The sequence below is a fragment of the Phacochoerus africanus genome, chromosome 4 (assembly GCF_016906955.1).
Source record: "Phacochoerus africanus isolate WHEZ1 chromosome 4, ROS_Pafr_v1, whole genome shotgun sequence".
In the NCBI taxonomy this organism is placed as follows: Eukaryota; Metazoa; Chordata; class Mammalia; order Artiodactyla; family Suidae; genus Phacochoerus; species Phacochoerus africanus.
In genome coordinates, this window is record NC_062547.1 from 29,691,920 (window position 1) to 29,711,004 (window position 19,085).

At 36.6% G+C, this 19,085-nt stretch overlaps 1 protein-coding gene across 1 annotated transcript in view; it reads left to right on the forward strand.

The window, feature by feature from the left end:
* CCDC73 (coiled-coil domain containing 73) overlaps positions 1–19,085 on the forward strand; it is a 122,564-nt gene that overhangs the window by 66,722 nt on the left and 36,757 nt on the right. The window contains 2 exon segments of the mRNA XM_047776052.1: positions 16,214–16,342; positions 17,930–17,989. Coding sequence (XP_047632008.1) covers positions 16,214–16,342; positions 17,930–17,989 — 189 coding nt within the window.

Genomic DNA, 19,085 nt, shown 5'->3' on the forward strand with positions numbered 1-19,085 from the left:
TGTAGGCTCAGGTCAGATAGTTTCTCCTGAGGGCAGGACTTGCTGATAAGAACAGAATGAATCAGTATATTTAAAAACAGTTCACTTTCTTTCCTTTTCCTCCTTCTAGGAAGAGGGAATTTTTCTCTGATGTCTAGTGTGAGAGAACCTGGAGGTAAAACTTCACGGAAGTGTGGGGGCCCCAGGGACTGTATCCCCCTGAATTTTTAACTTCCAGAATTGTCCGCTCTGGGGAGTTCTGTCGTGGCTCAGTGGTTAACGAACCCAACTAGTATCCATAAGTATGTGGGTTCAATCCCTGGCCTTGCTCGGTGGGTTAAGGATCCGGCTTTGCCACGAGCTGTGGTGTAGGTTGCAGAACAGCTTGAATCCAGCACTGCTGTGGCTGTGGCATAGACTGGCAGCTACAGCTCCGATTCGACCCCTAGGCTGGGAACCTCCATATGCCGCAGGTGCAGCCCTAAAAAGACAGAAAAAAAAAAAAAAAAAAAAGAAAACTGTCTACTCTGAACCTCTGGAAGTTTGTCAGTTACAGTTCAGTTTTTCCTATCCTGGTACTGGTTCCTGTGGAGGTTTCTGATTATGATTCTCTGTATTCACTTGTCCATCTCTCTAATTTTTGAGGCAATGATTTGCCTAATGACATCATTTCTCTAACAGATCTGAGTTGTTGCTTTTCAGTTTGTTTGGTTTTTAACTTGGAAGAATGAAGTGGGAACTTCTACATGAATTCCTTTAATGCTGGGCCAGAAGGCTCTCTGTATTTATATTTAACTATAACTTTACCAAAATAGAAAATTTAAGACAATTTATTATTCATAAAGACACAGTCCTAAGTTTTGAAGAAGAATGTTTTGTGCTACTAGACTAATGACTTGAATGCGTAATTACTTGAATGCATAATTCAAGAAATCAGGAAGTTTTACTGCTTTCTCTATTAGCACCATTTCAAGGAAAGCAAGCAGGACCACTTGAGCAAAAGATTGATGTGGCTTCTCAGTGCTAAGCTAGAGTTCAAAGACCATGAATATTTGTAACCCTATTATATGTAGGTCTTTTTCTTATACCTGCCAATAAATTGATTTTATATTCCATGTACTCTATTCTTATGCCTGAGGGATCAGAAATTAAGAGCATAGAGGTAGCTCAGTATAGAATATTAGAACACTAATAAGCATATATCCCTAGCCCTTAAAGTCTATGTCTGTCTAATAAACCACCTAAGAGGACAATTTATGTGTAGAGAATATTTCTTCTCAGTCACATTTCAGAGTATTGAAGATGGCTCTTGTGGAGTTTTGAAAATTTTTTTTCTTAAATTAGAGAATTGATAAATGGACTATTCATTTTTAACAATATAAACTTTAAAAACATAAAAATAACTAATACTGACTGAATAATTGTGAATAAGCACACATTCAGTGGTATCTCTTTGGTTTATTTATTACTGAAATATGGTTGATTCACAGTGCTATACAGTATAAATAGAGAGAGCCTTCTGGCCCAGCATTAAAGGAATTCATGTGATATCTATACATTCAGTGATATCTCTTTGGTTTATTTATTATTGAAATATGGTTGATTCACAGTGCTTCACAATCTTTGTTTATCCCCTCCATGTATAATAGCTTAGAGTTCATCCCCCTCCCCCTTGGATACATTTTATGGCCACTACCTGTAGCATATGGAAGTTCCCAGGCTAGGGATCGAATTGGAGCTGCAGCTGAGGCCTATGCCACAGCCACAGCAATTCCAGATCTGAGCTGCATCTGTGACTTGTGTTGCAGTTTACAGCAACACCAATCCCCAACCCACTGAGTGAGACCAGGGATTGAATCTGCATCCTCACAGAGACTACATTGGGTTCTTAACCTTTGAAGCAACAATGGGAACTCATTTCTTTTTTTTTTTTTGTCTTTTTGCTATTTCTTGGGCTGCTCCCATGGCATATGGAGGTTCCCAGGCTAGGGGTCTAATTGGAGCTGTAGTCACCAGCCTACGCCAGAGCCACAGCAACTCGGGATCCGAGCCGCGTCTGCGACCTACACCACAGCTCACGGCAACGCTGGACCCTTAACCCACTGAGCAAGGGCAGGGACCGAACCTGCAACCTCATGGTTCCTAGTCGGATTCGTTAACCACTGCGCCACAACGGGAACTCCGGGAACTCATTTTTTGACGACTTCTTTTTTTTTTTTAACCTGTGTAGTAGCATGTTTAAGTGATTTACTTCCCAACTGTGATTTTCTCTTTTGTATTGATTCTTCTTTTCTATGTAGAGAAGACCTTTCAATATTTATTTTAAGATAATTTTAGTATTGCCATATTCTTTTAGTTTTTGTTTGTCTGAGAAATTCTTTCTCTCTCCTTCCATTCCAAATAATGAGTTTGCTAGGTAGAGTATCCTAGGTTGCAGACTTTTCTGTTGCAGAACTTTGAATGTATCTTGCCACTCCCCTCTGGCCCACCACATAGACATCAGCTGATAGCCTTATTGGGGGGGAGGGTTCCCTTGTAATTAACTCTGTTTTTCTCTTGCCTTTAGAATCTTCTCATTATCTTTAACTATTGCTGTTTTTATTATGCTATGTCTTGGTGTAGGTCTCTTTGGGTTTATCTTGTTTGGGACCCTCTGTGCTTCCTGTACCAGGATAGCTATTTCCTTCTTTAGGAAGTTTTGGGAAGTTTTCAGCTATTATTTTATCAAATATATTTTCAATCCCCTTTTCTTTTTATTCCCCCCGGAATCCCTATTATGCATAGATTGGCATGCTTTATATTTTTCCATAGATCTTATATTGCTTTCATTTTTTTTTTTCATTTGGCTTTCTGTATGCTGTCCTGATTGAGTTATTTCCATTATTTTATCCTCCAGGTCACTTATTCTTTCTTCTGCATTATTCATTCTGTTCTTCATTGCCTTTAGTTCCACTTTTGTATTAGCAAATGAGCTTTCTAGTTTTTCTTGGTTCCTCTTGATAATTTCTAGTTCCTTTTTACAGTACTCTGCATTTTTGTCAATAGACTTAATTTGTTCCTTCAGTATTTTCATTTCTTCATTTTGAAATTGGTGTCTGTTAAACTGAAGAGGCCTGTTTCATTGTTTGTTCTTTCAGGGGAATTATCTTGGTCTTTTAACTGAGAGGGATTTTTCTGCTTCTTTTTTTCCTTATATTTCTCTTATTCTGTTAGTTTAGGACAAACAGTTGTCTACTGTGGTCTTGGATGGGCTGTTTATACATGGGAGCATCCCTGTGTAGCTTGAATGCGTTTTATATTTAATTTTTAAAATAGTTTTGGTGTGAGGACTATTTCATATGGGTGCCTGTTGCCTCTTCCCTTAGCATGTGCTGGCCATTATCTCCTTGAGAGTAGGTGTGCAGATGTAGTGCCTGGTGCCTGGTCCTTTACAGTGTTTTGCAGTGGTAGCAGCTGACACATGCACTCAGAGCATGTGATGGGAGTGGAGGTGGCTCATGATCACTCCTGGAGTCTGCAAAAGTGATGGTGGTGGCTCACACAACTGCCTCTGGAGCTTGTGTAGGTGGTCCCACCACCTGAGAGTGCATGCAGGAGACAGAGCTAATGGCGAGTCCTATCTCTCCCCTCATGCACCCCAAAGTCACACCTGGTCTCCAAGGCGGCCCAGGCTTCCTCTGTATACAACCTCAAATATGGTTGCCCTAGACTCCAGTCCCTTCAGGCTGTTTCAGTGAGGCCAATCCCAGTTCTCTCTGCATAGCCAGCCCCTGAGTCTGATCTCCAAAGCCTGAGCTTCAGTACTCAACCCATGCCTATTCTGGCAGATGCACGTCTTGGGCTGTGGAGAATGCTGAGCAGTGGCACTGACCATCTGTGCAGGTTTGTCCCATCTGGCTGCTGCATACTGGTTGCTGCATTCTCCTCCAAGGCTCTGAATCTCCCCCTGTGTCCCAGAGCATCTGGGAAATTTTTTCATTTCCCAGCTCCTTCCCAGGGATGTAGGTACCATCCCAGTTCCTTTCTCACTGTCTTTTTTTGTTTGTTTTTTTCTTTTGTCCTATCTGATTATGTGGAGATTTTCTTGTTCTTTCAGAAGTTTGAGATCTTTTGCCAGTGTTTATTAGATTTTCTGTGCAAATTAAAATAGTCATATGCCTTTATATAATTAGTTTTTGCATTATTGTGAAAATATTATATTTCATAAATTTCTCTACTAAATTTTGTTTTTTCATTTAAAGACAAATTGCAACATGAAACCACTGTATTTCTAATGTACAGTTTAAGATTGACCTGGAGATGGAGATGAGGATTATGTAAATTCATGGAGAGATTCCCTTGTTGGATTTATGTGAAAGGGGTAAAGAGGGTCTCTGCACAAGAAGAAGAGTGTTGCTCATGAGTACATTTGCCCCCTTTCCAAGGTCTTTCAGCCTCGGCCAAGGCTTTTTAAATGTGCATGTGTCATCCATTGGTGGCCTCTGTCACTCTAGAAAGGATTACAGCTGCCAAATAGTTCTTGAAAGAGAGAGTGTATACAAGGGTAAAGTGAGAAAAATGTGGTTACATTTGAGAATTGTAAGTTCAAATAGCTGAAATGGTAAAAATTTACATATGTGTTTTAACAGAAAATTCTTAATATTTCAGACATTCTAGGCAAAAATTTTATATTTTGTGGGTTTTTTAATGTAGTTTTTATTTTTAACTTAAAAACTTTTTTTGGTTTTCATATTCTTTTTTCAGAGGCTAATCAAAACTAGTAACATTGCTTTATATCACTTATTTAAAACTTCTAATCCTTAATTTTTCCAGAGGTTTTTTTTTTTTAATTTTTCTCATATACTGCTCTATGATTTTGTCCAGGACAGTTTAAATTACTGGTTTGTGATAAGATGGAATTCTTTTTTTTCTTTCTTTCTTTTTTTTTTTTTTGGAGCAAAGTTAAACAGACCAAACTTAGTTGTTAGATAAAACTAGGTATTACAGTTCTAAATGCTGGGTTCACCATTATGGCAATCATGAAGAATTTCCGATACTATCTGTGAGCAGCATTCATAACCTCTGCTATTTGTCTAAGTAAACGTCAGAGCACTCAAGGAGATAGTGATATTTAACAGACTACCTCATACCAAAAGAAGAGGGATAAAGGAGAAAAGGGCATGGTATTTATGACTCTAGGAACTATAAGTTGTAATTTAATGAGATCAAAGCATGTGCTGTTTATTTGCTGCACTTACAGCTTTGAATAAAATGGTTAGAAAACAGTGTACTAAAAGTTCAGGGTATTTAAAAGCTAGAATGGCTATAAAATCAAAAGCATATTTTCAGTGAAAAATAATTTTGTAGAGGTCTCTTATTTTAATTTAATATGCTCTTAACATTAAGTAATTAATATATATAAGAAGAAAAAAGAAATGATTAGTTTTTAACTTTTGTCAGCCACATATCAGGTTCTCACCTCTTCCCACCTTATTCCCACTTCCCTGCTGTTTCATAACAATTATTATAATAGAAATTGATGCATTTTAGAGATCTTCTATAAAACTTACTGATTACAACAGCTCTATGTTTTCAGTTGTTGAAAAGATGTAGAAGTTTGTTGGATTTTGTAACCTTGACGGAAGTAAAAGCTTTTAGAAAACCAACCTTCCTTTATTAAGTCAGAGAATTGTAAGCCACTTTATATGAATGTAAGTTTTAGCCATATACTTCAGTTTAATTGCACTTTTATCAGTAAGACATTGTGTCTTAGAGTGAACCTGGAACAAATCCCTAGTATAAAACAAGCCATTTGATAATTTACTTTCTAAGTTGTTTACTTCATTCAGGTGTATCTTGCTTTAACAAAACCCTATAGAAAAAATAAAAAATTCAAAATGATTGTTGCAAATTTTATTTTAAAAATGATCACTTTAGGGTACAGAAAAGCAGCTTGAAAGTAAGGTTTAAAACACCATGTGTTTAAAAAAGATGTACATTATTTTTGTTATTTTAAAACTAATATCATTGATATCTTTTAAAAAATCAATTTAGCATAAAAAGTTTGTTTTTATTACTCAGGTGGTGTTGACTAAATACCAGGTAATGGTATAAATATGTTTTTGAACAGCCTGTAAATCTGAGTTGAGATTAAAACTTTGAAGTCCTCTAACATATTTTTCCTTTGAATTATTAATCTCCTGAATTTTTTGAAAGTTAATTGCTGAAATGACTAGCTTTATTTTTATATCCTTCAGTATCTATAGTCAGTTTAACTATTATCCCATGTTTTTGAATATTTATCCAGTTGGATATAATAAGATAAATAAATTTATTTATTTAATAAATTCTTTAAGTCAAAGATCATCTGGCTTAGGAATTAGGATAATGTTTTATTATATTGTCTGATTTCTGTAATCGTTTTCTAGGATATTCTTGGACCTGAATTTATAGTACAGAATAACTCATTGTAATCTCACAAGTTTAGAGCTAACACAGTCAAGATTCTAGCCCCTAAATATGCTGTTCTTTTAGCATTAACATAAAGCTAGTGACTCACCACCTACTAAGCTTTATTTTTCCATAGTCAGTAAGAAAATTGTGGGAGTTCCCACTGTGGCTCAGTAGGTTAAGGACCCAACATAGCATCTCAGAAGATGTGGGTTCGATCCCTGGCCTCACTCAGCAGGTTAAGGATCTCATGTTGCTGCCAGCTGCAGCATAGGTCTCTGATGTGCCTCAGATCTGGTGTTGCTGCCCCTGTGGCGTAGGCCTGCAGCTACAGCTCTGATTTGACCCCTAGCCCAGGAAGTTCCATGTGACGCAGATGTGGCTGTTAAAAAGAAAGAAAGGAAGAAAATAAAATTGTACTGGTCTGTTCACATTTAAGTGAGGAGCATCTCTCTGTAACATGGTGGTCTACAGGTCTGTGATTGTTACCTTAACTGGAGTGGAGGAAGCCATCTGGTTCAATCAGTGATTAAAGGCATAAGACTATACTTTCCTATATACTATACAATATACTCACTACTGTACTATACCTGTCACTTTCTCTGCAGTCTTACAAATTGACTGTGAATCACTGTGTCATTAACAATAGTCTCTTTGGCTAACACTGACTGCTCTCACCAATATATTTTATTGCCATTTGCTTTATCCTGAATAAATCAACCTTGACTTCATCAAATCTTATTTTTTTGACAAAGATTAAGTCACATTTTTCATATCATGTTCATCACTCTTTTCTTCTTAGATTCATTACATTTTTTCAGTTCTTCTTAGATCCCAGAATGTCTTAAGGTGCTAGGGGATAATTATGAAATATGGTATCTTTCCTCGAGTTCATAGTCTATAAGAATACTGTTCCTGTTATTACTTATGAAACACTGAATCTTAATTCTTCAAATAAATGAAAGAATACTTAGTTATTCATACCACTATTAAGTCTTTAGACCACTTTATTTTAAAAGTTGAGAAAATAATCATAGAATCCCTTGAACTCACCTTAGTATTAATAAATAGGTAATAGTGTCTAGCACATAGTAGAGATGCTCAACAAATTCTTGTAATGTGGAATATTTCATGCCAGGCACTTTGTTAGTTTTTTTAAAAATTATATCCCCACTTTACAAATGTGAAATTTGAGGCAGAATGCAGTTAAGCAAGTTACCTAAAGTTACACAACAGGAAAAATAGAGCGAGGATTAGAACCCCCCAAATGTGGCTCCAGAACCTGTAATCCTAACTTTCTACTGCTAATAGTAGCAGCATAAGCAATTTATCCATCTAAGTTTCTTCTCTGCATCATTCACCATTAGAGAGCATATATTTATTAAAAGGGAAAATTGCTAATATTCATACTCCTGAAATACCAGCTCCCTATAATCCTTGACTCTGCATATCTAGACTAATATGTCCCTACCTTGAAACTTATCATTAAATACTGCTTCTTTGGGGCTCTTTCATTCACCCCTCTTCCTTCTCCACCCAGAGCATCCTTTTCTATCATCTGTGCTGTTACACACCCAACACTATTCTTTTGACCTCTAGTCTTTCAGTCCTCATTATAGTCCGCACTGTATTGGCCTATTCCTGCCTACACATAATTCCATGAATGATATTTCTTATTTGCTCTATCTTAACTTGTAACTTTACCTTTTTCTTTAAAACTAAACTTTTCAACTTTAGTCATCCTAAGGGGGTACATAACCCAGACCATACTAGTATTACTTTTCTCTTTTTACCCCTTTGTATTCTCATTTGCAATATGGGTGTAATGATATGTACCTTTCCTCTTTTATGTATGTGTAATAAATACAAAATAATAGAAAACCACCTCAGAAGTTTTAACATGTAGAAATTTATGGAATTATTGTTGCATGCAGGTGAAATTAGCTTAAAATTAAGGCAAATTTTGATGGATACCATTTTTCTGCAGCATAGCTATAGGTGGGTTACTTATATAGGCTTTCAAGACAACTGAAACATGGCCTCATTTGCTTTTAAATTTTTTATTAAGACAGGAAAGCCAGACATTTCTTCCAACTCATTAATTGCTTTTTCTCCCCTTGTGCTTGAATTATATTCTCTTTCTACAGTGACTTGTTCTCTCAATCATCCCTAAATTTTAAGTAATCATAAGGTTCATCTAATCTACCAATTTTCATCTTTCTTTGAGCTGCAGAAAATTCTGTTCAAAATGTGGAAGTTCAATATAAAAAAAAATAAAGTAGAGCTACTTGTGCTGGAAAGGAGGGTTGGAGGAATACTGAGCCATGTATGTTAGCACTTACTTCTCTATCAGCAGCTGCGGAGGGGCTCCATGGAACCCCTAGGACTTCTTGCGGCACAATTTAAAAACTGTTAATTGGATGCAGCAGTTAGGTGAATTACTCAACGTTAAGCAGCTTGTAAAAAAGATTATCCATTTATCTTTGCTTTGTATTTCTTTTATTTTTAATTTTTTGTCTTTTTAGGGCTGCACCTTCAGTTTTGGAAGTTCCCAGGCTAGGGGTTGAATTGGAGCTGTAGTTGCCAGCCTATACCACAGCCATGGCAACAAAGGGTCCGAGCCGCATCTGCGACCTCACTGCAGCTCACAGCAACACCGGATCCTTAACCCACTGAGCAAGGCCAGTGATCAAACCCACGTCCTCATAGAAACTAGTCAGGTTTGTTACCCCTGAGCCACAGCAGGAACTCCGATTCACTTTGTGTTGTATACTATTTGTAGTCAGTAATATTCTAAACAATGTATAAATTTTACAGTGTTAGTTGAAATTCTTCTTGTAGTGGACCTTTTGATAATTCCGTAACATCCAGTGCACCTCATATGATCAGTCTGTCTTTAAGCCAGTCGATATGATCTCCATTCCTCATGCCAGTATTTGGTTAAGGAATGAGCATGTGATTTAATGCTGGCCGGCAGGAGGGGGTTCAGAATTTTCTTACTCTTTAGGAGGGGTTCCAGGAAGAGATAGTTGCTACATAGTACCTACATCACCTTTTGCTACAGAATAGATTTCCTTATTGTTTAATGATTTATGTATGTTTTCTAATAGTTGTGACCAAAGCATTCTGATAACTGACAATTCATGTTTTTCATTACAGAATATTGTGTTTTGTACAAAATTATATTCAAAATACAAAATGTATTAGGTTGTTTTTGTTTTTGTTTTTGTTTGGGGGGCCTGCATCTTCAGCATATGGAAGTTCCCAGGCTAGGGGTTGAACTGGAGCTACAGCTGCTGACCTACACCACAGCCACAGTAATGCCAGATTTGAGCCATGTCTGTGACCTACACCTCAGGTCATGGGAATGCCGGATCCTTAACCCACTGAGCAAGGCTAGGGATTGAACCCACAACCTCATGGATACTAGTCAGGTTCGTTTCTGTTGAGCCACAAGGGGAACTCCCTAAAATGTATTAGTTTGACCAATTATATTTTAGTTCACTGTTCAAGGGTCTTTGGGTACAAATAAATTCCTTTTTCTCCTTGATTATTTTCTTTTTCCTCCTATTCCTCCAAAGCTCTATGTTAAATTCTGTTTTTCTTTTTTGCATATTCTTTTTTGCAATTAGCACATACTCCTCCATTTAATCATTCACTTTATGCAGATAACTTCCTCTCTATATTTCCAGCCTCAAGTTTCTTTTAACCTCTAGTTCTGTATTTCTCTTTCTTTCGTCTCTTTCTTTCTTTCTTTCTTGAAACAAAGTGTTTATTAAGAGAGAAGATGAGAAGATATATGCAGAGAAAGCACAGGCAGGCTCTGGTGGGAGGGGTGGGCAGAGAGAGGGAGAGACAGAAACACAGAGAGAGAAAGAGCAAGAGAGAAAAGAACAGTTCTATATTTTTCAACTGCCTGCATGTCATTTCCTTTTATGATTTATTTTAACTTCAGGGTCCCTCAGTGGATTGAGTCTTCATTCTTCCTGTACTACTTCTTCACCCTGTCAAAAAAAAAAAAAAATCATACGCCTGTCCTTTCAAAGGAAACCATCTTGCTGCCTGTGCAGGTGAACCATCACTGATACACTGAAACTTCATTTGGGAGAGTTCATCCTATGTGACCTTTTATAATTTGCAAAATAATGAGTGAAGAATCTTTTTTTTTTTTTAATTTAGAACAGTTACAGTCTATGGCTTAGGCTTAAGATTTGTGCTTTTTGGCTTTCTTAAGAGTCAATCTCAGAACATTGTCTATCTCTTATTTCTTGTAGTCTTTAATATGAGACTTTTCATCTTCTTCATCACTGAAGTAGACTTTTCATTTCCATTCTCAATGCATCACTCTTTTACGTTTCATGGTCTCTTATTTCTTCTAGCTTAACGTAAATACTTTGAAATCACCTTTTTCCTTTATTTCTTTTGTCTATTTGATTATATTTTCCTTTAGAATCCCTTATTTTTTATTTTCCATTTCTCAGTTGTATAGATATTCATCATCTCATGCATGGATTAATAAAATAGCTTCTTAGCCAGTATTCTTTACTCCAGTATTAATTCATTCTTTTGCTAGACTAACTACTGATTTACTTGTTTAATATAATACTTTTATGTGCCTGACACATGCTAGATACTTAGCATATGTAGAAGGAATGATATATTGAATAGTTCTCCTTTGTTTACCAAATCAGGTCCCCAATTTTTTCCCAGCTTTATTGAGATATAATTGACATATAACATTGTTTTAGGTTTACAATATGTTGATCTAGTCCCAAACTTCTTTAATTGGCTTTCCAGAACTTCCCTAGTCTTGTCCCATTTTTTATCTTAAACAATGTTTCCTACTACCTTCTAATAAGCATCTTCCATTCTATTTAATCCAAAATCTTTGTTGCCGTTATCAAAGTTCTTAATTTTCCCCATCTTTTTGCCTTTTCTCTCTCCATATTCCCTACCCCAACTTGAAATTCCTTCTCTCAGTTTACTTGTATTAAACAGGATTGAGGCAGGAAACAGATGGCACATTGGAATAGTTAATTGAAAAAAGATTGATGAAGAAGCTATTTACTATGGTCAGAGTTCAGGGAAATCAACAGAGGATAGAAGCAGTGAGGGAATGATTACACCACGTGGACTGGAAGGTGGCAAAGGAAGGAAGCAGATACTGTAACCTGGAGAGAGCTATTAGTAACGATGTAGAAGAAAGCTGCAACTCAGAAGCTATGACCTTTGGTAAAGATAAAGAGCTGTTGTCAATTTGTAGTCATTTATGGAGGGAGCTGGAGAAATACTTCAATCTCTTCTCTTCCCAGTGTACTTATTTACTGATACCTTCCACAGATTGAACCCAACAAAGCCATTGAGAAGGGAGCCTGTTTGCTATATCCCTAGATATCAGCCATACAGGCCAGAGAAAAAAATGGAATTAAAAAATATAAAGAACATCTAAACAGTTGAAGCATACAATAACTGAAATGAAAAATGCACTTAAAGGAATCAATAGCAGAAAAATGAGGCAGAGTAACAGATAAGTAAGCTGGAGGACAGAATGGTGGAAGACCAGAATAAAGAAAAAAGAATGGAAATGCTACAGACCAGAATAAAGAAAAAAGAATGGAAATAAGTGAGGATGGTCTAAGGAGTTCCCTTACAGCCTAATGTTTAAAGGATCTGATGTTGTCACTGCTGTGGCTCAGGTCACTGCTGTGGTGAGAGTTCATTCCCTGGCCTGGGAACATCTGCATGCCATGAGCATGGTCAAAAAATAGAAATTAAAATAAGTGAAGATTGTTTTAGAGACCTCTGGGATAACATCAAATACAACAACATTCATGTTGTAGGGATCTCAGGAGAAGAGAAAGGACCTGAGAAAATACTTGAAGAGGTAATAACTGAAAATTTCCCAAACATGGGAAGGGAAACAGTTACCCAAGTCCAGGAAGCCTGGAGAGTCCCATACAGGATTAATCCAAGGAGGAACATGCTGAAACATATAGTAATCAAATGGATAAAAATTAAAGAGAAAATATTAAAAGCAAGAAGGTAAAGGCAAAAATAGCATACAAAGAAATTCTCATAAAGTTATCAGCTGATTTTTCAGCAGAAACTCTGCAGGCCAGAAAGGAGTGGCATGATATATTTAAAGTGACGAAAGGGAAAAAACTACAACCAAGAATAACCTGCCCAGTAAAGCTCCTTTTCAGATTTGAATAAGAAATCAAAAGCTTTAAGATAAGCAAAAGCTGAAAGAATGAAGCACCACTATACCAGCTTTACAAGAAATGCTAAGAAACTTCTCTAGGCAAAAAAAGAAAAAAACTACAAGTAGAAACAAGAAAATTAAGAAATAGGAAAGCTCACTGGTAAAGGCAAATATACAGTAAAGGTAGGAAATCATCCATACACAAATATGATATCAAAACAGTAATCATGGGAGGAAGAGAGTATAAATGCATGATATTTTAAATGCATTAAAAATCAAGTGATCAGAAACCTAAAAAAAATCATGTATATATAGAGACTATTATATCAAAATCTGGAAACCACCAACCAAAAACTTACAATAGAAACGCATACACACAAAATGAATCTAACACAATACAAAAGGTAGTCATTAAGTTACAAGAGAAGAGAATAAAAGGGGAAAGGAAGAAAAAAGACCTACAAAAACAAATCCAAACAATTAACAAAATTGCAGTAAGAACATAGGTATGAATATTTACCTTAAATGTAAATGGAATAAATGCTCCAACCAAAAGACAGAGTGGCTGAATGGATATAGAAGTAAGACCTATCTATATGTTGTCTACAAGAGACTCATTTCAAATCTAGAGAAACACAGACTGAAAGTGAGGAGATGGAAAAAGGTATTCCATGAAATGAAAATCAAAAGAAAGCTGGAGAAGCAATACTCATATTAGACAAAATAGACTTTAAAATAAAGAAGGTCATAAGAGACAAAGAAGGACACTACATAATAATCAACAGATCAATCCAAGAAGAAGATATAACAATCATAAATATATATGGATCCAACATAGAAGCACCTCAATAATATAAGGCAAATTCTAACAGCCATAAAAAGAGAAATTGACAGTAACACAATAATAGCAGGGCATTTTAATACCCCATTTTTGTAAATAGATCATGCAGACAGAGAATCAAAAAGGAAACACAAGCTTTAAATGACACATCAGACCTAAGTAGACCTAATTGATATTTATAGAACATTCCATCTGAAAGCAGCAGAATACACATTCTTTTCAAGTGCACATGGAACATTCTCCAGGAAAGGTCACATCTTGGGCCACAAATCAAGCCTCAGTAAATTTAAGAAAACTGAAATTATATCAAGCTTCTTTTCCAACCTCAAAACTAGAAATCAATTACAAGAAAAAAAAAACTGAAAAAGCACAGACACATGAACTGAAGAAATCAAAGAAGAAATAAAAAAATACCTAGAGACAAATGACAACAAAAACATGATGACCCAAAATGTATGAGATGCAGCAAAAGCATCTCTAAGAAGGAATTTTATAACAACAACAACAACAAAAACTTACCTTGGGAAACAAGAAAAATCTCAAAAAACAAACAAACAAAAAACCAATTTACAACTAAATCAACAAGAGAACGAACAAACAAAACCCAAAGTTAGAAGAAGGAAAGAAATTATAAAGATCAGAGCAGAAATAAAGGTGAAGAAAACAATACGATCACTGACGCTGTACAGCAGAAATTGGCACAACACTGTAAATCAACTATACTCTAATAAAAAAACCATGAAAAGAAAGAATCTATGTAACTAAAAGATGGTTCTTTGAAAAGATAAACAGAATTGATAAACCTTTAGCCATATTCATCAGGACAAAAAGAGAGCGCCTAAATCAATAAAATTAGAAATGAAAAAGGGGAAGTTATAACCAATACCACTGAAATACAAAGGACCGTAAGAGACTACCAAGAGCAACTCTGTGACAATAAAATGGACACCTAGAAGAAATGGATAAATTCTTAGAAAGGTACACTCTCCCAAGACTGAACCAGGAAGAAACAAAAAAATAGGAACAGACCAATTACAAGTACTGAAATTGAATCTGTGATTAAAAAACTCCCAACAAACAAAAGTCCAGGAACCAGATGGCTTCACAGGCAAATTGTATCAAACATTTAGAGAAGCATTAACACCTTAGTTTCCTTAATATCATGCTTTCTTGGTTTCCCTCCTTGCCTCAGCTGACTATATTTCTAAACCTTCTGTACTAGCAGTTTAATCAATGAATGTTGGAATTCTTTAGGAGTCAATTATGTGTCATCATCTTTCTTCTAACTAATAACTAAGTGATTGTACCTGTTTCTGTAGCTTTAAACACTGTTAAATACACTGTTAAATAAACTGATTCATGAAAAATATGTATTTATTTTAGAAAAAAAAATAATTAACTGCACGATGAAGGAAATAAAAATTTCCTGTAATCTCACCACCCCAGTGAACCAATTTTTTCTGCAAGAGTTGCTTATTATTATTGTTATTTTTATTCTGTTCTCAAATATACCTTTTAAAAATTGAAGTGTATAATTAAGATTCTTAATCGTAGATGTTTTTTCCAGCAAAGAAATTTGGATGTTGATTTTCTTAGGCTTGGAAAATGGTCAGAAATAAGGGAAGCTATGCACAGCATAAACCAGCTTCCCTACTAAGTACTATGGTCTGCACCTTGTACCATCACCAATAACCATGTGGATGCTGCCGTTATTAAAGTGGTGTCACTGTTGCCCATGGAAGCCTGAAGTTTATAGCACTGCCCTTGCTATCTACCAACAGATAGGTTTGCAGCAGTTCTTGTGATACTAGTTTCTGATCCAAGATCCAAGATAGGTGTGTCTGATTAGCAGAGCCTGGTCACATGGATATAAAGCTATATTCTGACATTCCAGCTTCTCTAATAGGCCTTCAGAATTTGAAAGGGGTTCAAATGCTCTGTCATCAAGAATGTGAACAATAGGAGTTCCCTTGTGGTACAGCAGGTTAAGGATCTGATGTTGTCATTGCAGTGGCTAGGGTCACTGTGTGTGGGTCAGTCCCTGGCCCAGGAAGTTCCAAATTCTTCAGCTTGGCCTACAAGTATTTTTCAATATTTTAATCTTGCCAGATTTTAAGGTACAACTTCTAGTACTCTACTCCTTCCCCTTACCTTTAATTTATTAGTCCCAGCCACATGAGATTAGTTCTATTTCCCTGAAAAATGTTTCTGTACCTTTCTGAGTCTTTTTTCCTAAAGTGTTTACTCCTCTTTTGTCCTCCTTGCAAATGTATCATTGAAGACCCAGTTTAAATACCACTTTCCTGTGTAATACCTTATTTGTTTGTTTGTTTGTTTGTTTGTTTATTTATTTTTGGCTGCACCTGTGGCATGTGGCTGTTCCTGGGACAAGGATTAAATCTGAGCCACAGCTGTGGCCATCTGGGTCCTTTAATCCACTGTGCTGGGCCAGGGATTGAACCTGTGTTCTGGTGCTGCAGAGACACTGCCAATCCCATTGCACCACCGCAGGAACTCCTGTCTTCTTTTTTTTAAAATCTTATAAGATTTTTGTTGAATAAGTCATCAACAAAAACCCCCTACTTGTGGTTGGTTGGTCGTTTAGTTAGTGTGTTCTTTTTAACAGCACAGATCGTGCATTCTATTTTTGTGTCATTATGTTTGCCTGTTCCATGGCCACAAATGGACTTTAAAATTGTCAGAAAAATGCCTCGATTTGACGAAATATATATACTGAATTTTTTGATGTTTCTTATGTTAAGGAACTAAAAAAAGTAACCTCAGACTTGATAAAGACCAAGGTCACATGTCAATATAAGACAGGAGAAGAAAACATCAATTTAACAATTAAAGAACAGAAATTTCAAGAACTTCAAGAAAGACTCAAAATGGTATTTATTTATTTATTTATTTATTTATTTATTTTTAGGGTCACACCCACAGCATATGGAAGTTCTCAGTCTAGGGGTCCAAACAAAGCTGCAGCTGCCAGACTACATCAGAGCCGCAGCAGCACCAGATCCCAGTCACATCTGTGGCCTACGCCACAGCTCTCAGCAATGTGGGATCCGTAACCCCCTGAGCAGGGCCAGGGATCAAACCCTCATCCTCACGGATACTAGTTCAGTTCATTTCTGCTGCGCCACAATGGAAACTCCCTCAAAATGATATTTAATTAAATGTATTCATGTTTATAAAATTTACATTTTAGAAAATTTATGAAAATTTATGATTATATAGATGAATAAATAAAAGGATTATGACACAAAAATGTCCCTTCTGGAGCTCCCATTGTGGCTCAGCAAGTTAAGAACCCAACATAGTCTCCTTGAGGATGTGGGTTTGATCCCTGGCCTTGCTCGGTGGGTTAAGGATTCCAGCATTGCCACAAGCTGTGGCAGAGGTCACAGATGCAGCTCAGATCTCTATGGCATAGGCCTGCAGCTGCAGCTCTGATTTTACCCCTAGCCTAGGAACATCTACATGCCACAGGTGCAGCCTTAAAAAAGAATGTTCTAGAGTTCCCCCCATGGCTCAGTGGAAATGAATCTGACTAGTGTCCATGAGGACAGCAGGTTTGACCCCTGACGTCACTCAGTGGGTTAGGGATCTGGCCTAGCCATGGGCTGTGGTATAGGTTGCCAGTGCTGCTTGAATCTGGCATTGCTGTGGCTATGGGATAGGCTGACAGCTGCAGCTCCTATTCGACCCCTAGCCTGGGAACTTCCATATGCCACGAGTGCAGCCCTAAAAAGACACACACACACAAAACAATGTTCCTTCTTTATAGAGTTAATATAAATGGTAAAAAATTTATGAATTTTAAAAAAATTATTAGTTTTTGGCATTATCAACAAGACTTTAGGATAATAAAATTTGCCTGTAACCATTTATTTTCACTTTAATGTGCTGTCAGGTAATCTTATGGTACAGTGGTGTTTTCAGAAAAGCTTTAGGAGATCAGAAATTCTATAGTTGTTTTGTTTTTGTTTTTTGTTTTTTTTTTGGTCTTTTGTCTTTTCAGAGCCACAGCCACGGCATATGGAGGTTCCAGGCTAGGGATCTAATCAGAGCTGTTGCTGCTGGCCTGTGCCAGAGCCACAGCAATGCCTGATCCAGGCTGTACCTGTGACCTACATTACACCACAGCTCACGACAACGGCGGATCCTTAACCCGCTGAGCCAAGTCAGGGATCGAACTTGCAACCTCATGGTTCCTAGTCAGATTCGTTTCTGCTGTGCCACGACGGGAACTCCAATTCTGTACTTTTTAACATTAACATTTATAAGTTTGCACCAGCCTGTATGGGATAGAATCTAATACTATCTTTAGTTCAGTAGAGTCATTGCTCAGCAATAAACAAAAATTGATACTCTGGAGTAATAATAGGTCATGACACTCAAATTTGTTAAGCCCTTAATTGAATGTAAAATTTGCCAAATTTTGTATCACAATTTAAAAATTATTCAATTTGTAGGAAATGGAATTAAATAAGAAGATTAATGAAGAGATTACCTGTATTCAAGAAGAAAAACAAGTAAGCATTCATAAGATATTTGGAAGCCAATAAATATTTTAAAAGCCTAATACAATGTGGGAAATAAATTAAGCTAAACAAGTAGAATCATGCCTCGGTCAGTTCCTAGCAGGTAGTAAGCACTCTGTTGGGTGTACTGAACGGATGCATGTGTATCTTTTTAAGTAGGCCTCACATGTACTCCTATTAAACAAATAGAGGAGAAACGGGTAGCATCAAAGGCTACAAACTTTCAGGTGTAAGATAAGTAAGTTTTTGGGGTGTACAGCATTAGTTAACAAAACTGTATTCTATACTTGAAAGTTGTGAAAAGAGTAGATTTTTTTTTTTTTTACTGTCTTAACCATTTTTAAGTGTACAACAGTTCAGTAGTGTTAGGTACATTCACACTGTTGTGCAAACATCACCGCCATCCATCCCTAGAACTCTTTATTATATCTTGCCAAACTGAAATTCTACCCATTCACAAAAACTCCCCATTCCCCCTCCCTCATTTCTTAGAAACCCACAATCTATTTTCTGTGAGAGTAGATTTTTTAAAAAATGAGACTCCAAACACATATTCTTTTTTAAAAAATGTTTATTTTGTTGAGGTGTAGTTGATTTCTTATATTAGTTTCAGGTATACAACATAGTGATTCAGAATTTTTATAGATTGGGAGTTCCTTCTGTGGCTCAGTGGGTTAAAAATCCATCTGCAGTGGTTCAGGTCGCTGTGGAGGTGCAGGTTCGATCCCCAGCCTGGCCCAATGGGTTAAAGGATCTGAGATTGCTGCAGCTACAGCATAGGTCACAGCTATAGCTCAGCTTCAGTCTCTGTCCCGGGAACTTCCATATGCCACAGGTGTAGTCATATATATTTTTTAAATTGTATAGATTATTATAAAGCTATTATAAAATATTGGCTATATTCCCTATGCTGTGCAATAGTTGTACAGTGCTGTCCTTGTAGTTCATTTATTTTATACCGTGAGTAGATCTTAACTGTTCTCACCACACACAAAAAAGTTGATGATTATGTGCAGTGATAGAGGTGTTGACCTTGTGGTAATTATATCACAAAATATCCGTGTGTCAGATCATCACATTGTACAGC